This window comes from Oculina patagonica, chromosome 13 (assembly GCF_052425735.1).
Source record: "Oculina patagonica isolate OP01 chromosome 13, crgOcupat, whole genome shotgun sequence".
Taxonomy (NCBI): Eukaryota; Metazoa; Cnidaria; class Anthozoa; order Scleractinia; family Oculinidae; genus Oculina; species Oculina patagonica.
This window is the reverse complement of record NC_135770.1, coordinates 3,251,506-3,271,620: the sequence shown is the minus strand read 5'-3', so window position 1 is coordinate 3,271,620 and position 20,115 is coordinate 3,251,506. Positions and strand designations below refer to the sequence as shown.

Sequence of the window (20,115 nt, the reverse complement as noted above, 5' to 3'; positions counted from 1 at the left end):
GTCTTCCGGCAAAAAGGCAAATAGATGCACGACTAGTATGTGACGTTTAAATGAAATAGTGGCATGCGCACTAAGGCATAATCGCGTACGCTGGACAAGGTGTTGAGCCTTTTACCCGCACCAAAACATTATTTAACGCGGTTTAGCACGGTAGAAAAAGGGACGTGTAAACAGGGTTTCTGTGCTATATTTTTTTTGGTAAGCGTACCAATTTTATCCGAGCCGTGCCACAAATTGTCTACCGTGTTAATGGGCCTTCAGGGGAATATAACAGTTCTATTTGGACCCTTATCATTTCTTTTTATTTTCCATATACTATTTACTTTCTACATTAAGACGCGTTTTCTTATTGTTTCCTCATCACTTTCCATCAACTTCACATTTCCAACGACCAATAAGATATTTATTGACATGACAGAAGTTGTAGCCAATCCTAGTGTCGTCCTGTCAATAGGCGGGGGTGGTGGGGGAGAGACAATGCGACTGTCAACATATCTGACATATTTACAATAGTCGACACGTTTTCTCATCATCCTCGTCTACTTCGTTAGAGCTAGGACTTTCGCATTACGCGGACAGAGGGCAAAGCTGAAACAGTATTTTATCTATCGGTAAGTTTAATTGCAGTTTCCGTTTTCCTTCTCTCAAAGTTCCCTCAGCTAAAAAGGACTGTGCAAGAACTGAAAGACAGGAACTCTTTTCGTTAGTTTCCTCCTAGCCGTTGCCGGGAAAACGTTGCCATAAAATTTAACGAGATAGAAACAAAATCGCTGTGATAAGCTTACAGTAAAGTATATATCAAAGGAACTTACAATTTTTCGGATGCATGCCGCTTGTCAATAAGGTCATCTGCTCTCCAAAACCCGTCAAGATGTTTCATCGAACATTTCAAATTTGAGCGTCCGCCGGCTAGAATCGCGAGTGTATTATACAAAAAATCAGGGCGGAATGGCTGCAGCTTAAAAATTTACTTACTCTAAAACTAAGGACTAAGACTTGATGCGAAAGTAGTATTCCATACATCTTAATAAATTCCAGCCACCAATTTCCCAATCCTTTTCTCCTCTTTATATAAATTAACTTTGCAACCTTCCGCTGTAAATCTATCACGTCCATTTTTAGTCTTAAACCTGAGATGATAGGAGTTAGACCTAAAAGCGTCTAAGATAAATATAATTTTGGAATATATATTCAAGCGAGGAGAAATTTTCTGCAATTCCTGCTTGACGCCCTCGTCTCCAGGAGTTCAAATGGCTACTACAAAATTGTAGACATAAGTAATTATCATATATATTACTTTCCAATATGCGATACAATTATACCGTCCACAAATGTGTATCTCCATCCAGTTTGCAAGAATAAAATAAATATCCCTTAACAGGGAATGGGATGGTTGTCAATTTTTTTGGAGCGTTGACTTGTTTGTAAAAGTGACTCGGGACACACTAAAAAAGTGACCGTCATTAAAATTTGAAGTAAGACTGAAGAGACTGAATTGTCAATAGCTTTAATGAAAAGAGGCCTCATCATCTCATTTGCTTAAGTGTGATAAATACGAGCTTCGAATTCATTGCCTAATTGTTTGATTTCAAAAGCTGTATTCTTTAATTAAAAGAGATATTTAGGCATCCCGGGCAACGAATAATAATTATTGTTAACAAAAGGAGCATAAAAACCACCAAGTAGACATTTTTATTGCAGAGAACTGAACGGAATTTAAAATAATTTTAAAATAATCATGTCAGAAAGCGGCCTTTTACTTTTAATCAGACGTTGAGGGGAGTATTGCTAAAAGGAATAAAAAATGTATTCAAGAATAACGCCGCTATAACGCTAGAAAGCAAGGTCATTTTTTGCACAATTCCGGCTTAAAGCCCCGTGGTCTCTAGGAGATACCTGAAAAGAAAAGGTAGAAAGATGTAATTATCATCTATATTGCTTTGCCAAACTGCAGTATGTCTATACCCGTCCACATTTGTTTATATTTTTACCTTTTTAACTCGTCTTTTTAACCTTGTAATTAGTTTTATTTGAGGACCTCCCTGAAAACCACGTTATGTGACGGGAGCTTCCCCTTGAAATATTATTTTATCATTTTTATTATTATTAAAATAGCCTAAAGACTCACAATGTAAAAAAGCATCAACGTCGAGCCTCATTTATCCATACCAAAATAGACGTTCCTATAAAAGTATTTAACCGGATGTATTTTTCATGAAACACTGTTATTCAATAGCCGTTCAAAAAGTTCGTCAACAACCAAGCCAAGATAATTAATTATTTTCCTAGCCTATGGTAACCAAAGTGTGAGAATAAAAGAAACGCACCAACCCCCTCCATCGAAAACGAAAAAAGAAAGAAATTAGGCATTTTAAATGCAAACTGCTCATCTGTATTGAAATAACTTTATTTCTTTTTCTGGACTGTTAAATGGAAAAATGTCTCTGTTCTCCGACATTCTCATTTATATATTTCACCCGTTGTCCAATTAAAAAACAGCAAACAGTTGAACACCATTTGTACCCTTCAGAAACATTTTCAACACTTTCTTGTTATTTTCACCTTTTCTATTGACGTTCTTGTTTGGGCGACTTTTCCAATTGTTTTGTGTTCAGCGATCCTTTGAAGATTAAGCTTGACACGTTCAATTTCTGTTGCTGCATATTTCAATGTTTTAAGTCGCAGAGTAAATTTATTTCTCTTGACTTTTTACTCTTAGCAAGGTGTTTAGAGAAACGGATACAAAAGTCTCCGATCTCCATTTTAATCATTGCCCACTTAAGTCCTTTATCGCTTGTTCCACTGTGTTTTTTTTTTCTTGGCATGAAGTAAAAATAATTTTAGCTTTGTTACGAATTCTTCATTATCAAGAAGATAGTTGTTAAATTTCCAAAACCCTCGACTGGCTGTTTTTTGGTTATCTTTATATGCGATTTCGGCGTAAATTGGAGAGTGGTCTGAATCCGTGATAACACATCCGTTTTACTAGTACGAGGAACTAAATGTTCTGAAATAAGCCAATAATCTAATCGACATCTTATTTTTCCTGAGCTGTTCTGCCAGGTAAAACGCTTATCACTCGGATGATGAAGTCTCCATATATCGTCTAGACTGCAAAACAGTCGTATCTTTTGCGAACGCACTCGGCCTTCGAACGAGAGCGAGAGGTCTGGAGCCAATGTCAAAACTGTGAGTGAAACTGGGGAGAGACGCTCTCAACGTTCGGAGCAATCTCGAGCCCAGAGTGACCCCCGGCTCCGCGTTCCGTCAGCGGTTGGTCAGCGGAAGGGTCGCCGGGACTCACTCTGGGAAACTGAATTTTAATTCAGTGTCCTACTGGTCCTCACAGAACAATAGAAATCAACACGGAAGTCTGAAAATCTTCCCCGCAAATAAACCAAACCGGAAACCCTGGAAAAACATTTTTTGTTTTCCATGGTCAAATGTTCAGATGTATCACCTTAATTTTGTAAAACACCTAAGAACTCGTGATATGGCGCTACATAAATGAAGTATTTTCTAATTCTACCATTTTTGAACTCAAAAGATACCATGAATAAAAAAGGACTTCCTTTAAAAGTCAATTCTGAACGGAGTTTTAAAACAACAATGACGGCGTCACCAAGGACAAGGTCGATTGAAAACTCAATTTATAGTTGACTTACAAATCTCGCTAGAACTACTGTTTTCATTCAAATCTCCGTTACGGTTGAAAAACGGAATATTGCAGACAGTGCTCGATTCAAAATAATAACTAATAACGCAGAATTTGAACATTACGCGTTGTTGTTTTGCTGAAAAAAAGGGAATTGTACAATGGTGTGCACGTGAATTGCGTTAATTGTGTGCACGAGCTGAGTCGCCGAAATGCTAATTATACCTTTTGAATAGCGTTGACCGGTGTGGCCTTAAACGTCTTTATTAATATTACCGCCATTCGACGAGGAAAAAATTATTTGCTCGAAAACATGCAATCTATCATGAAAAGATGCGCTGTTATCGAGAAGCCTCTGAAATATACGAAAGTTGCCAAACAAAATTTTTTATCAACATAACAATAGCTTGTCCGTGCGTTGTGCATTATGTAAATTTCTTCGCCGTCGTCTGCAAAACAACAACTGACACACGCACGCAGTCTTCACAGGCGGAATCCAGGAAGGCAAACAAGATCTTTGATTTAAAACCAATATAGCAGTATGCTCAAGAAAGAGACTAACGGAAATCAAAACACCAGACGCTCTTTTTTTAACTCTCTCTTTTGTTAACTGCAGAACGTTTTGGTTACTTTTGTTGCTTCGATAAACACCAGTTCTGTCGATACTGTGTTAGAAATAGTTCAACTTTCTCGATTTACTTCCGTTCTGGGAAATTTACTTCCGCTTAGACCTGAGAGCATGCGCAATAAAAACTGGAAGACCAAGGTTCTACCTGAAATCGACCTGAAATTGATCTGATCGATTCCAGTTTCCCAGAGTCCGTCCCGTACCGCTGACCGACTGGACGGACTCTGGGCTCGAGATTGCGTTCGGAGCTTCGCGCCTTTGATAAGCGCTTTTTCCAACGTTTTTAGAGAAAAACAACGACTGTTTTGCAGTCTATATATCGTCGAGACTTAAATTGTCGCTCATTTTCTTTATACTGCGGATGACATTTTTCTTGTTGCTGATATCTTTTCCACATATTTGTATCAATATTTTCGAGCGGACAATTAAAGTCGCCTCCCATTATGACATTTTCATTTGCATAGGGACGTAGCTTGCTCTTTAATTCGTTATAGAAATTTATTTGTTGATTTTGGTCATTGGGAGCGTAAACAATGACTTAACAAAATTCTTCGTGAGGGGGACATGGGGGCACCCTGAACACCGCAAAAATAATACACAAACGTCACATCACCGCAAGAAAATTTGACGAAACACCGTCACCGCAATATAATCAAGTTAATTACTAGTTGTACCTATCGGTAAGTGCCAACGAGCGAAATACTCATGTTTGTTCATAAGAACAGATATTGAATGGTTTTTAATAGAACTATATTTGAAATGACCAAAATATGGTAAATTGTATTTTAGGTAATATGCGAATAAAGTGCTATTTCTCTGGTGTTCATAAATGACACAGGCTTGATAGCCTGCGTAGCAGGCGCTGTAGTTTCCAGCGCGCGTATTCTCGCGATCGCGCACTCTTTTAAACACACTAAAAAACCTACACAGATGTCTGCTACGCAGGCTACGGGTTTGACAGATTGATAACTCTTGACAAATCTTTCTTTTCAACGTTATTACTGTCACAAAATGTAGGCAATAAATGAGGTTTAATCACTGTTTTTTTAAATACAACAAGCGATGGTTAAAATGCTTCCGTCCACAAAAGTGATAGTTGCATTTCAAGAACTTCTTATAAATCAAGACCCAAAATCAAAACTGCTAAGATGCTTTTTTAAAAATAATTTTCAGTAATCAGAGATAGTAATGCACGGGTCAGATTTCAGTCTCGCATGCGAAGTGTCATGTTCAGTTACGCAAAACTTGAAAAATTTGAACAGAAAACATAACCTGAACGGTCAAGGATTATTTGGAGACAAAACTTTTATTTTAAGTTAACATTACATTTGCCGTTAGAAGCAAAAAAACGTTTGACTTTCTTGTGTGTATGACATGCAGTAATTTTAAGCCTGGTTTTCACTAGCGACGCAAGCACAAACGCAAGCATAAGTAGTTCGTGCCAAGTGAAAACGAACGTCGACATAAGCACAAGCACATTAGCATAAGAATATGATGTTTACAAGTTAGGGCCTGTTTATATGGAGGAGAGTTGTCCCTGGTAGGAGGGCTACCCTCTCCCCCGAGCTATCTTTTGCCGAGCGTTTATATGAAAAAGTTGTCCCTGTTGACCGAGCCAAAACTTGGCCCTCTCGGTTCAAAAGACTGGCGAGAGTTGTTTTGAAACATCTATTTTGCCTGCCTTTTTTTAAATAAAGAACGCTGAAACATCGACCACGACCATTTTTTGGACAAATTTACCGCCGAATTCGATTTCAATGTATCTGCAATTTTGTTTTGGTCGACTGCAGTGTTTGCGCATGCTCTGTATGTGTCAACTTGTCCCTGGTAAATAATGGAAAAAAGTTGGCTCGCTCCCCAGGGTCACCCCACCTTCAAAGCGAGTGACCCTCCACCCAGGGTCACCCTGCCCCCCGAGCCAACTTTGCAATTTCTCATATAAACAGTTCGCAGCTATTTATAAAGAACGTATGAAAAGCTATCTCGCCCGGGGTGGCTCGGTATGGAGGGTAACCCTCCTACCAGGGACAACTCTCCTCCATATAAACAGGCCCTTAGAAGGCTCCGTTCTCGACTCCGTTCTCCCTGCAAATATTGTGGCAGAAACTCTCAGAAACTCTCTCTCCTCTACTCGTGTGACGAAGAAAGTGAAAGCGACTAATAAAGGAGAAAAACGAAACATTTGGGATTATAAATATTTTTAAAGAAAGCATTTGTCTCCGTTTTTTTCGCTACTCGAGTCCGCGCTTGGGCCTTTTTGTTTTTTTGTCTACACTTCTCCGAACATTCTCGAAAAACGTTTATCAAAATCAACCGCGGCCTCTGCGACTTTGTTCAAATGCTGGAACGAGTACTTTAATTGGCTAGACACGGCTAGACGTAAACAATTTTCTTGTGCTTATGCGATGTTTGTTTTCACACGAACGCAAGCACAAGCGCAAGCACAAGAAAAGGAAAAATTTTGATCCTTGTGCTTGTGCTTATGCTTGCGTCGATGCCGTTTTTACGATGAAATAAGAGCTGTTATGCTTGTGCTTGTGCTTGCGCTTGTTCTTGCGTCGCTAGTGAAAACCAGGCTTTAGTGAGCGTCGCTTTGTATTGATGTTATTCCTACGCGGAGCGAAAATGCGTGCCATGATTTGGAATAAATCATCGGTCAAACAATTACTATAAACACAATCAACACTAAAAGGTAGCATTTACCCGACTTCAGCATTCTCATAAGTCAAGAAAACTCTATTTGAAGTCAAAAGTCCGCTTTTGATTTTCATGTCTCTCTTCGATCGTAAATCAAAGGACTCCAAAGTCGAAAGATTATTTCATCGCTTTGAAGACCTTGATGTTAATTTTTTCGGCGGTCGAATATTCTGTAGGGTATTCTCTTTCGATTTATAATTCCCTAAAGGTGTATTGATCGGTAAAGGGATGAATGACCACATTGAAAATTTTAACAGCGAGCCGCGTGGACGCCATTTTGGACATTTGCTCCATAGCAAGGAGTGGAGACTGGGAACCAGTTGGGAAGAACAATACAACCCAAATATGGGGTTTACTTACACCCAAATATGGTCAAAAAAAAAAGTCCCTTACGCAAAACTTAAGATTTTCTCTGCCTATACACTCATACGCACACGGCTCTATGATTCTGCCGCCTCGACAGCCTCGCCTCTTGGCTCGGCTGTCTCGTTGGCAATGAATGAAAACGGCTTGCTAGCGTATAAATGATCAACTAGACGATATTTGACTGTATTTTGTTACAAATATTAAGCATATGGTATATGTCGTATATGCTAGTATAGCAGGGCTAACTTTCGTTCTGCAAGTGTCAGACAAGAAACCGTAACACCGCCAATAATTTCGTTTCACCGAACACCGTAGGTTTAAAAACACAAACCTCGCACACAGCAGGGTTTGAGATCACGGCAACACCGCAAGATGGGATTTTATTCACCGCAACACTGCATAAAAAAAAATTAGCAACACCGCGCAACACCGCAAACCCCATGTGCCCCTCCCTTCGTCTTAAAGTGTGAGGCAAACAATAAAAGTCTGGTCTTTACTAGCGACGCAAGCACAAGCGCAATGATAACAGCTTTTATTTCACCGTGAAAACGGCTTCGACGCAAGCAAAAACACAAGCCGATGAGCGCATTGCATTTTGATGCTTGTGCTTGCGGCAAGCACAAGCATAAGGGTCTAAATTTGTCCTTTTTGCGTGACTGTGCTTGTGTTTGCCCTTGTGCTTGCGTCGCTAGTGAAAACCAGGCTTAAGCATTCTTCCGTTCTTATCATTAGTGATGCTAATATTCTCTGCTTTTAAGGTTGGTCGAAAAAGAATCATCACGCCTCTACAATTATTTGAGCCGTGGGAATAGCAAATGTCACCGCCCCATTCTGCACGCCAAACGTTAGCGAAGCGGCGACATCGAGCGGCGACAACGAGCGGCGCAATACCGCCAGCTACGCAGGTTAGCCAAACGTTTTCGATTGTTTTGTCACAGTAGGTTTCCTGCAAAACAATTAAGTCATATTTGCCATTTTAGAGCCACCTAAATAAATTTCTACGTTTGATCGACTTATTTATGCCTCTGGTATTTTAGGGAAACACATTTTAAACCCATTGCAAAATTGAAACGTGGTGTTGGCTTTTTTCTACTGGTTTTCTGGTGTACGTAGGAGTTCTAATTGTTAATTTCATTTATTTGTTCTATTGTTCTCTCGATAGGAACGAGCTATTCATGTGAGACCTTGCGACGGCTGCGACCCGATCCCCTTAGGCAGCCAATAACCTTATTCGAGATGTTATTACAAAGTACAAGAAAGATCACATTTTAGCATATCGCCCACTATCACTTGATTTAAATAACCGTCCTCAAGATAGTACGCTGTACGCCAGTACGCTTTATCATTGCCAGAGAAAAATCAGGTAAGATCAGTTAAAGGGCCTGATTACATGGGAAATTTCAGCCCGGTTTGCCGGGCTGGGTTTTCAGTCCGGCTTCCAAAGCAAATCTTCTTAAAAACACGTTTGCGATTACATGGAGAGAGTTTCAGCCCGGGCTAAATTTCAGCCCGGGACGAAATTTCCAGCCCGGTTTTTGAAACCGGGCTGGAAATTTCAACCCGGGCACTGAAGGGGCTGATGTAATCGCCTCATGTAATCGCGTTCAAATTTAAGCCCGGGTGAAAGTGAGCTTACGGATGCGCAGTGATGGTTTTCAACGAAAGAAAATGGCTGCCCGATTAGTTTTCAGTTTTAACGGTGTTCAACCCAGGCTGGAATTCTCTATGTAATCGCAAAAAAATTCCTGCCCGGGCTGAAATTCGCCATGTAATCAGGCCCTAAGTCTCAAAGATAGTTTTCAAATTTGTTTCTTTGCACGGCCTTAACGTGGCATATCAGGGCCGACCCAACTGTTCATAATGCGAATCGTGGAATTGCGAAAACAAAATGCTTATTCTTAGTAAATTTCGCGAGTATTGATTTTCGCGATTTTCGATTCGCGGTCTCAAAATAATCGCGAAGTTTAATACGCGTGAAGAAAACATTTCGCGAAATTTAAACACGCCAAAATTAATACCATCTGATATTATGTATCAAAACAAAGTTAAAATGTTTGGAAATGCAAATATCTACCCATGAAAATATCTTTTCGTCTTGTTTTTGATTAGCACCCTTCCTCTGATTACTGTTTTCTTTAGCTTAAAAATCGGCCAAAACCTCTATAGTGTAGTCACCAAAGTTTCCGTTTGCAGGCTGCTTGTACAGTCGACTCCCGATAACTCGAACCCTCACTAACTCGAACCTCGCGCAAACTCGAACCAAAATCGGTTTCCCCTGGATTTCCGTCATACATTTACTGTAATTTTACCCTTCGGTAACTCGAACCCTCGATAACTCGAATCTCCCGCTAACTCGAACCATTTTTCATTTCCCTTCAGGTCATATTCAATATAATTTTACCCTCGATAACTCGAACTATGTTTGTCACTACATGACAAGTCAAAACAAACAGTGCACTGTAGTCCAAAATTAAACGTTGTATTTATTTTGAAATAAAAACGTACACGAGTCAGAGCCGTTCCCTAAACGCCCTTCAAAACACAAACTGTGCCACTCCATTGACGTAGCTTGACGTGCAACAGTCTTTCAGTTTGTTTGTGGAGGTTGATACCTATTCTTTCAAATCCAACCTTAGAAAACGTTTAAGGATTATCGCCAGGACGAATCAACTGACCATTTCTCGAAAAAGTAAATCGCATTAACTCTGCAGCAGCAGCCTACCAGCCTATAGCGTTGTTCTCTTTGAAACCTGCAACGTTCGCAGCTGATTTGCTTTGTTTTCCTTACGTTACAGTTCTGGCTTGTTCCTTTTTCTTTTGGCTCTTCTATACTCGAATTCAATTTGTTTGAAATGTACCTTGGTCAACACTGTATGAATAGAAAATCAGTAAACACTGTTTTTCCTTATGTTCGGTCATTTGCTCTTAAATTTCTATAACTCGAACCATTTTCAATTTCCCTTGAAGGTTCGAGTTATCGGGAGTCGACTGTAGTTACATTGAGCCAGACCTTTGTATATTTTAAGTAGTTCCTTAGTCTTTGCATTTGGGAACTGATGCATAAAACACTGACAAATTTGCGAAATTAAATAAACTTTTGCTCTAATTTTTCGTGCCATAGCGAAAATTAGTACTCGTGAAATTCGGCTCCCGAATTTTTTGCGAAATTAAGTACGCGCGAAAATTAGTAAGAATAAGGTATTGATTAGATGTCGTTGTTTTCAATTAAAACAGCCTTCGTCGTTTGCAGTTTTACTCTAGATCGTTGATAGTGTAACAGAAATATTCTCTAACGTCACCTTGCCTTACCTTTACTTAAACACGGTTCTCTTTTTAAACACGATTGTCTTTTTAAACACTTAAACACGGTTGTCTTTTTTCCCGATCGAATTAGAATTTGGCAGTAGAATTTTAACATGTCTCGCGTTGCCAGAATCTTATATTGATAACTCTGATATATAAAAAGAAGAGAAAAGAAAGAAAATATCATCTATTTCTATTTTATAGCCTATATGATATGAACATTTATGCGGATCAAGCGACCGCGTTAATTTTGAATTCTTGTAAGACAACCGCCGTTGTCATGCATGGTCGGATACTAAATGCATTTGTTAACCTGTCAAGATGAATACAAAAAATAATGTCTTTTAATACAATTTTCTTTCTAAAGGCCCGGCCAAACGCACGCAACATTTTAACGCAACATATCCCAACATTGTTGCGCACAGCATGTTGCAATCGTTTGGCCATTGTTGCGCTGGAGTATGCTCACTAGTTCGATTTGCGCCACCCAACGTATCGCTACAGGGTGGCCAAACACGTGCAACATGTTGTGCACAACTACAATGTTGCGATATGTTGCGTTAAAAGGTTGCGTGCGTTTGGCCAGCGCCTTCACAACACCTCACAACATGACCCAACATGGTTGGGATTGTTGCGTTGAAATATTTCGTGCGTTTGGCCGGGCCTTACTGAAAGCAACAGAAAACGTACGGAGTTGAAAGGAGTCTAAAAAGGTGGACTTCCATTGACGCGTAAGTTTTTTACGTGCGTTTATGTGCATGAAAAAATTTAAAGACAATGTATCAGTGACTTGCGTACAGACAAAGGGCCAATTCGCACTAGCGGACAAATTTTGAAACAATTGGTCGATTTTATCATTAATGTGTCACTTGTTACCGAAAACAAGTCCAACAATTCAGGAAAACAAAGAAGCAGTTGTCTTATGATTGGTCTGCGTTGCACGCGCGATACATTTTGTCAAACAATCGCAAAAACAAGTGCGAACGACTTGTTAGACAAGGGCAAATTTTGTCAAAACGGAAAAATCTTCAAAGGAGCCGTTGTCCTGCCTCAAGGCAGGACAATTCATGACAAGCCGCATTCTCATGCCCCATGCCAGATAACAATACGTTGTTGATTGGCTATTGTGTTTGGCCCAAATTGCACCTAAAAATAACGCGCACTCAAAAATTGTTGCTGTAGTATGCACCGTGATGTGGCTCTCACTATCATAATTCAGCCGCAAAATCTTTCTGCGGTAGGCAAGGCATGTTTTTAAGCGAAGTGTTTGCCCAATGTAAGAATGAGAAAAAAAGTTATCCACTGTATGAGAACACGCGTACTTTAAATGCAAATTGATTAAGAATTTTTTACCGCGTGGTAATGCATATTTGATGTTTGCCCAAGACGGCCGTGCTGAGAAATGTTCAGGGATTCCAGAAGCACATGCAAAGCCATTGTACTAATAATTTCACCTTTTGTTCTCTTCAAAATGTCTTTGACTTTTCGCGACAATTTTGTTTTTGTCAAAAATGTTATGACATATCAAACTTGTCCGCTAGTGCGAATCGGCCCAAATTGAACTTGTATTTCGCTTTTGCTCATAGCCAAATGACATTCGTTTTATAAATATATATATAAAAAAAAAACAATTACAACACATTAACTAGAAATCCTAATAAATAAATGCAAATAGTTTAGCTTTAGTTTAGTTTTACGCTTTTGCAATACTGTATTTACTTCTAGTCATGCAAATAAGGTTGTTGTTATTGTAAATGCAAATTGTTTTATGTTGTTTAAAGAGTGTTATTTTTAGCTTGAAACAGATTTTAATACCTTGGTTGAAATCGATTGAAAACAGATTAAACCTGAAAACCAATTTTACCGGCAACAGATACTTAACGAAATCGGGAACATTTTGGTCGGTTTTCGTCGGTATGTTGGCGTAATTGTCGCAAAAACTAGCAGTGAAACGAAACTTCTGAAGCAGTTGGCATAAGAAGCAACATCTACTTTCCCTTGCAGCGAAACTATACCACACAAAGTTTTCATGTAATGCGGATTTGGACTTGAACGAGAATAGAGGCGGATTGACGGATTTGGCCCAAAAACGGCACGGATCGGCAGATTTGCGTACTCCTATTCATCCCCCCCCCCCCCCTGTGTATATAGCGTGTATCTAATTTGAAATAATTAAGTTTCCTTTACAAATATGTCCATTAGCAACATCATGAAACTATAAGAATTTGTTCTTAAGCAAAACTATTTCAAACACGAAAACATCTACTACAAACAAATCTTTGGATGTGCGATGGTCTCCCCGATCAGCCCTGTTATAGCTGACCTTGTAATGGAGGAGATTGAAGAAATTGCGATCACCACAGCTCGTCACCCTCCTAAGTGGTGGTTCCGCTACGTAGTTGACAGCTACGCATGCCTCAAAAATGGAACATGTAAATGAGTTTCATCATAATCTAAACTCCATAAATCCCAGCATACAATTCACTGTTGAACTCAGGACGGAGCAGGGACTACCCTTTTTGGAGACTATCACAACAAGGAGTGGCACACGACTAAAGTGAATATCTACAGAAAGCCAACACATACAGACCGATACCTTGACTTCAATTCTCATCCGGCCCTATATATATATATATGTGCCGTAAGAGATCCGAAGTTTGCACACTGCTACGAAGGGCAAAGAACATCCCTTCAACACAGAAAGGGAAACGACAAGAAACAAAACGAGTGAAATCGGGTACTTCCTTATGTTCAAGGCATTTCCGAAAAGATTAACCGCATTTTAAGACAACAAGAGATCAAAGTCGCCTACAAACCGCTAAAACTGTGAACAGTTTGTTTTAGCGCCCAAAGGCTCAAAATGATATTGACCGCCCCAGATCTGGCGTAGTTTACAGAATTAAGTGCACCAACAGTAATTTTGTATACTACGGTCAAACGGAGCGACCATTAAAGACCCGGATTGCAGAACACAAAAGGGAAGGGCAGTTGCCATGTTCGACCACGACTCTAAGATCTCCTGTCATGTCCATGAGAATAACCACCATATGGATTTTAATGCCGTCAATGTAGTTGGACATGAGCCGGATTATCACAAGCGACTCTTTTTGGAAGACTGGCTGTCCATTAACTATCCGCACTCTGGGAACGACCACGCTATCATCCCAGAGGTTTACAAGTCGTTGTAACGTGCATGAGTTTCTCGCCACGTTCCTTTCTTTCAAACTTAACACGTTGTTTTTAAAGCGCGCGCAAACTTGTTGCCCTTTTAAATTGCGTGTAACAGCTTTGACTATTTAACTGATGAAGGCTTAAGCAATAGCCGAAACGTCTTGAAAATGAGGCCCTGTTAGGGGGGTTTAGGTTATCCCTTATCCCAATAATTTTGAGGGCATTTATTCCTTATCCCTAAAATTACCAAAGCTGTTATCCCTATTGTTTTGTTTTTTGTTATCCCTAAAACTGAGCTTTTAATGTGTTGTTATACCTTATCCCTATCATTATTTAAACATTTATCCCTTATCCCTAAAATATTTTTGTGAGTTATCCCTTATCCTAAAACCCCTAACAGGGCCTCGAAAATTAACATCAAAACACAGTCAGCGACAAACCTTTAACAAAAAAAGTTTTCCTACCTCAAATGCGTATTGTCAGGCGCGGATCTCATCCTCTTTCCCAGGGCCACGCGTATTTTTTTAAATGACATGACGTAGTGGCCCTGGTAACGGTAAAAAATATGATTTTTTTGATTGGCTGATAAAAACTGCATGCGTAATTAGGTAAAAAAATGAAACGCTTCTACGCAATTTTCGTTATACTTCCGGTCAAGATGTTGAAGATGTAGCGGGTAAGTTTGAAAATGTTACCGGAAAAAGACCGAATAACACTGGGAGTTTGTTGGAATAACGTATTCACGAAGCAGACCTTTGTTTATGAACAAATGACAAGTACATCTTTTGTAAGGTGTAACTCGGTTGTACTTTTTATTGCATTAAAAATATTGCAAACATTCACACTATCAACTTAGCTTATACAAGATATACACACTAAATGGAGTTCATGAATACATGAAGACTTTGAAATTCAATGTGATATTTCTTACCGCCGCTCAATAGAATGATGCCTCATTGCTCAGCCGCTTTTTTAGCTCTGAATTTTCTACAATACCTCCGCATGGCCATAAATAAATTTCACAGTATCATCAACCATCGGAATGTTATCAGCTGATGATATCCTCGACTCCGTGTTTAAACACTATGACTCCAATTCCTCTGGATTCTAATTTTTCTATCTGCCGTCTTCCTGTTCCATTCCTTGTTTCTTGATGTCCTCCGACAATTGTAGCAAGGATTGCTGTACAGCTCTTTCGAACGCCAAACTCAAATCTCGTATCTTCTTTCAAATTCGCTTTCTTCTCGTCTCAGTCAGCCCCAGCCTTCCCCTTTCTTTTACTGAGCAGGCGCAGACGAACATTTATGCAGTGGGCATGCGCTACCGGATGTCGTGGATTTTACGACATCCGGTAGTCAGTGTTACCAGAGCCCTTCGTTTCGCCGACCACGTGACCAAAAGAAACGGAAGGCTCTGGGAACGAGAATGGCGCGGATCTAGGATAAATGTTGACCGATTTCCTAAACGAGTGTCGAAGGTACAAGTTTCTAGGGGGTCCGGGGCGGGCATGCTCCCCCAGGAAAATGTTTTGGATTTTAACCCCCTAAAACTTTGTCCTTGGTTTATGAGAAATTTAGACAGGATATTGGCAAGTTCTATTCTCCTCGGATGAGGCCTTGCAAATTGGCAGATTATTATTCATTTCTCGATTACAACTTGGAAAGTTTTTTTTAAATATATTTATTAAGAAAACTCTGACCGATTTCCGTAAAACGGTGGAAATCGGTGTGGATCCGCGCCTGCTTGTAATTGTCTTTTGTGCCGTTAGTATCTCAATTTGAACACACAACTCATTACGGACAGGTCTGCCAACATCTGGAATAGACAAATTATTATTCAAATCAAAAATGTCAATAACTTGTCATGATGATGTAGCTGCCATCTTGGACTGAAGATGTGCATTTATAAACATCCAGAGATCATATATTTTGCAGGAACAATATTTCCCACCATGCAACTATGATTCATACGCAGATATTGCTGTCAACCTGACAGGACAAATTTATGACCACACATGCAAATACCAGCTAGTTGGATCAGGGAGTTAGCCTATTTGATTAAAATACTCTTTACAACAACCACAGAGCACTGTTTGGAGAATGTGTGGTTCCAGCAAAAATTCATACCCACCACACAGAAGGAAACTGGAAATTCCCGGTGACTGGGGTCTCAAAAGCCAAAATGTTTTAAACAAGGATATGACACTCACCTGGAATTTCCAAAACACACTGATATTTTTTTATTGTTTTTTTTAGGTCTGAGAATGACATATTACCAGCTAGTGGGCGAAGTTTTATGTACCTTGATAGCTAAAGATTACGCAGAGTGGAGTAAGAGTTTTACTCAAACTAGCCATCAGGATGAACATGCATCAAGTAAAAGAACACACACAGGAGAGAAGCCTTTTGAATGTAACCAGTGTGGCAAGTGTTTTAATCGTGCAGGAGATTTAAACCAACATAAGCGAATTCACACAGGAGAGAAGCCTTTTGAATGTAACCAGTGTGGCAAGCGTTTTAATCGGACAGGACATTTAAAGCAACATAAAAGAACACACACAGGGGAGAAGCCTTTTGAGTGTAACCAGTGTGGCAAGCGTTTTAATCAGGCAGGAGATTTAAAGCGACATAAAAGAACACATACAGGAGAGAAGCCTTTTCAATGTAATCAGTGTGGCAAGTGTTTTACATGTGCAGGAAATTTAAGGCAACATAAAATAACACACACAGGAGAGAAGCCTTTTGAATGTAACCATTGTGGAAAGTTTTTCAATCGTTTAGGAGATTTAAAGAAACATAAAACAACACACACAGGAGAGAAGCCTTTTGAATGTAACCAGTGTGGCAAGTGTTTTAGTCAAGCAGGAAATTTAAACAAACATAAAAAAACTCACACAGGAGAGGAGCCTTTTAATTTTACAGAAAACATAACGACGCATATACGTATACACAAAGGTGACAAGCCTTTTGAAGATAATCAGCATGGACAGTTTTACAATGGGAAAGTGGTCCTAAAGCGAGATAAAGCAACGTTTACCACAAGAACAACTTGTGAGTTTGAGAAGCATGAAAATGCCTTCAGCATCGCTGAACTTTTAAGTGACTTGAAAGAAATCAAACAGGAAAAAGTATGAAATTAAAGGCCCTTTGGGCAGCCTCCGTGTCACTTTCATGTAACGAAGGAACAAGAAGCGATCATCTTAAATATTTTTTTAAGAATTTGCAAGAGTTGCGTTATATCAGATATACGATATTGTATATGTAGGTATATGTCCCGGGGGGGGGGGGGTACTTGGGTCAATCTTTGTTGGGTATGTGCCGCTGGCCTCTCAGAACCCCTACCCCATCATAGTCGTATTCTATGGCGAATTATAGACCCCATCTTAGCCACTTTTGGGTAAGTGTAATTTTCACGACCCCAACTTAGTCACTTTCTGGGAGCCAGAATTTTCTTACTCTCAAAATCCCGGAAAAGTGTGACCCCATTCTAGTCACCCTATGAAAAATGCTTGAAAAGGCGACCCCATTATAGTCAGCCCAGTCGTGAAAATGCGACCCCATCCAGCGGCACATCCCCATTAGCCCATTTATAGGAAGTGCCCCCCCCCCCGGGGGTATATGTATTGTTCCTTTCTTCTGCACAGGGATTTGTGTTCCTCTGCAACAGACAAAAATTGCGTTATCTTATTGCGTGACGTCTGATAAACGATAAAAAAGGTCAAACTAAAAAAAGTTAAGAAAGTTAAAATTTTTGTTTACAAGATCTAATGCATCTCATCAAATACTAGATGATCTGTGTTTTTCGTTTAAACTTTGAATTAGTCCTTTCTAACGGACCGGGTGTATTTTTGCTTGTGTTCTTAGGGGTGCTTTGTGTTCTATTTTCCAGCTAGAAGGTCATTTCCATGTTTATAAGATAATACCATGAACGCTTTCAAGAGGTCTAGAAAAGCTGCTAGTGGAGGCCCGGGCCGTTTGGCGAGGATATTAAGCTGCGTGGAGGTTCTAGAATATAGCATCAAAAACGAGCACGGAACCTACAAGATTCGCCGCTGCTTACGGCAGTTCAGTTACAAATGCAAAATAGCCGGTAAAGTGAAACTGTGTAGTGTTTTCTTTTCATTATTGACTTCTTCGTAAAATGAACAAAGATACCATTTCGTTCATATTTCCAAATCATAGTCCTTTCTCCGACTAACAAAACATTCCGAAAGGTTGACAAAGCAGACAAACCTAGTTGAAATATTGTGACTATTTAGATTATTACAATTTACATTCCAAAGTAAGTCTTTCAAATTCGCTGCTAATTTCGATTTAAAAGAACATAAGTGAAATGCTATGTCTTCAGTTTGTGGCTAATAGATGTTTTCTTTTCTCAAAGCGTTTCTAGAGGACCTAGAGGTCCCTAGAGCCGGGCTTGTTTTGCTACACAATATCCAAGGCGTGTACAATTCCAAAGGAGAGCAATATATTTTAACGATTTTTTCTTCATCTGTCGCCTTCTTTGGCATTCTTAAACTTCCATTTAGGCAGGTAAAACATTTCTGATGAAATCTTGCAGTAATAAAGATTATTTAACCAACAAAACAAAAGACTAGAGGCAAGATAAGTCCCATTGCGTTAGTTAGATAATTCAGATGTTATGGTTAGAACTTATGGTTTATTTCTGACACTCGCTCTTTTGACAGCTCGGGAATGTGATAAAATGCATCCGGGGGGGGGGGGGGGTGACTCGCGTGTGAAAGGAGCGGGATGTTCGTCGTCTCGCTTAGGGGTGTGAACAATGATGTCGGATTTTCGGTCTAACTTAGGGTATATCGGGCAAAACGCCAATATTTGCAGTCATAATGGTCTCATTTAGGGCTGCACACGAAGAACTATACAAATATAAATTCCATTCTCAGTTTTTTTGGCAGCATCTTTTCAAAACTCCGACGAGCATCCCCGGCGAGATACCGTGGCCGGCCCAAGTTCGAAAAATACAGAGTATAACACTTAAATGTCCTCCGTGGCATACAGCGTTAGCTTTCCCTTGCTCAACAAGTTCATTGACACTTCCTTCAAGCAGGAAGCAGAAAGCCCTTCTGTAGACATGCATGTTTTTCAATGTTTACAACACTTCAGATTACAACATACAGAAAACAACACTGACAGACAGATTTCTTTTGTAAAGTCACTGATTAATCCTTCAGGCACTTATTTTACAGCCAATCAAAATTTTACAGGTTATTCCTTTGTGGTCTTAATCCAGCCAATGGGACAAACCTTGTTCTCTCTGAGAATGAGAACTAATGCAATTCAGCTCTGGGCGAGGTCACAGCATGCATTGACTGCATTCTTGGGTGAGGGTGGTAAAAGTAGTGGGGGTGGGGGGTGGTGGTGGTGGGGGGGGGGGTGGGGTGGTTATAGATCACGTTTCACGAAAAATAAAACGGCCCTTTCACAATTCACAAAAAACACAATATTGGCAGTTCAAGCTTAACGAATAAAAAAAAAGAAAGGGTTTTGGGAAATCACAGTTCACGGCTACTATGGAAATCGCGATACGCGAGAAAGAAAATAGCCATTTCACATTTCAAGAAAATACCCTTTACTGACGCTCTTGGGTAAGACAGTTTTTTTGGTAAATCCCAGTGAATGGAAAATCTGGGCCCGAACGCACTATACGTGCAGTAATTGAGTTGTTTTAATTATCCTAAATCACGTTTTTATTTCTACTAGTTATCAATGCTGTTGAGTACATTACTTATCATTTATTCATTTGTTCGTTTGCCTAAAATAGAATTAGAAATAAATCGATATTTCCTGATTCACTGAACCTTTCTCAACTGAATGCAACTACTCGTTCGATTACCCTGACTGACAGCGACAAACTATTACTTCTTTTGAACATTTCCATTTGTTCGTGAGTCCGGAGAACGAATGGCGCCTTGTGTGGATTTCCTGGGTCAGCCAAGTCTCTATCAAAATATCCGCGCTGAAATCGGTAAATCCCCTTCGTTTTCTGACATTCTCAACTCCACACATCCAAATCAATGTTTTCTCCAGTTCTTTTGGTGAGTAATTCAGAGTAATCTCTAATTTACAGTTTTTCCGTGTGTGTTACAAGGTTAGTAAAGGAATTAATTGTTTATCTTGCCGTCACATGATATGTTCCGCCTAACCCAATCTCGTACCTCGAGTCTTCGTTCGTAAGCTTGACGAAACAAGCGACTCTCGAAAGTTCTTTTGCAGGATCGACTCTGATTGGTTTTGAAAACAATTAAAATGACCGGAAGAAAACACCAAGGATCGAC

General features: G+C 39.7%; 1 protein-coding gene across 2 annotated transcripts; it reads left to right on the top strand.

The window, feature by feature from the left end:
* Positions 1–542: 542 nt before the first annotated feature.
* Positions 543–18,495, top strand: LOC144635951 (uncharacterized). 2 transcript variants are annotated; one of them, XM_078495077.1, is made up of 3 exons: positions 543–611; positions 8,509–8,709; positions 16,076–18,495. In XM_078495077.1, exon 3 carries the CDS (start codon positions 16,084–16,086, stop codon positions 16,951–16,953), a length of 870 nt encoding a protein of 289 aa, XP_078351203.1. In that variant the 5' UTR covers positions 543–611; positions 8,509–8,709; positions 16,076–16,083; the 3' UTR covers positions 16,954–18,495. The 2 variants fall into 2 exon arrangements, with proteins under 2 accessions (XP_078351203.1, XP_078351204.1); XM_078495078.1 differs by lacking the exons at positions 543–611; positions 8,509–8,709 and adding an exon at positions 10,409–11,380.
* Positions 18,496–20,115: the final 1,620 nt, after the last annotated feature.

Excerpts from the sequence above, each read along its gene's own strand:
- LOC144635951 (XM_078495077.1), top strand. The coding sequence starts at position 16,084 with ATGACATATTACCAGCTAGTGGGCGAAGTTTTATGTACCTTGATAGCT.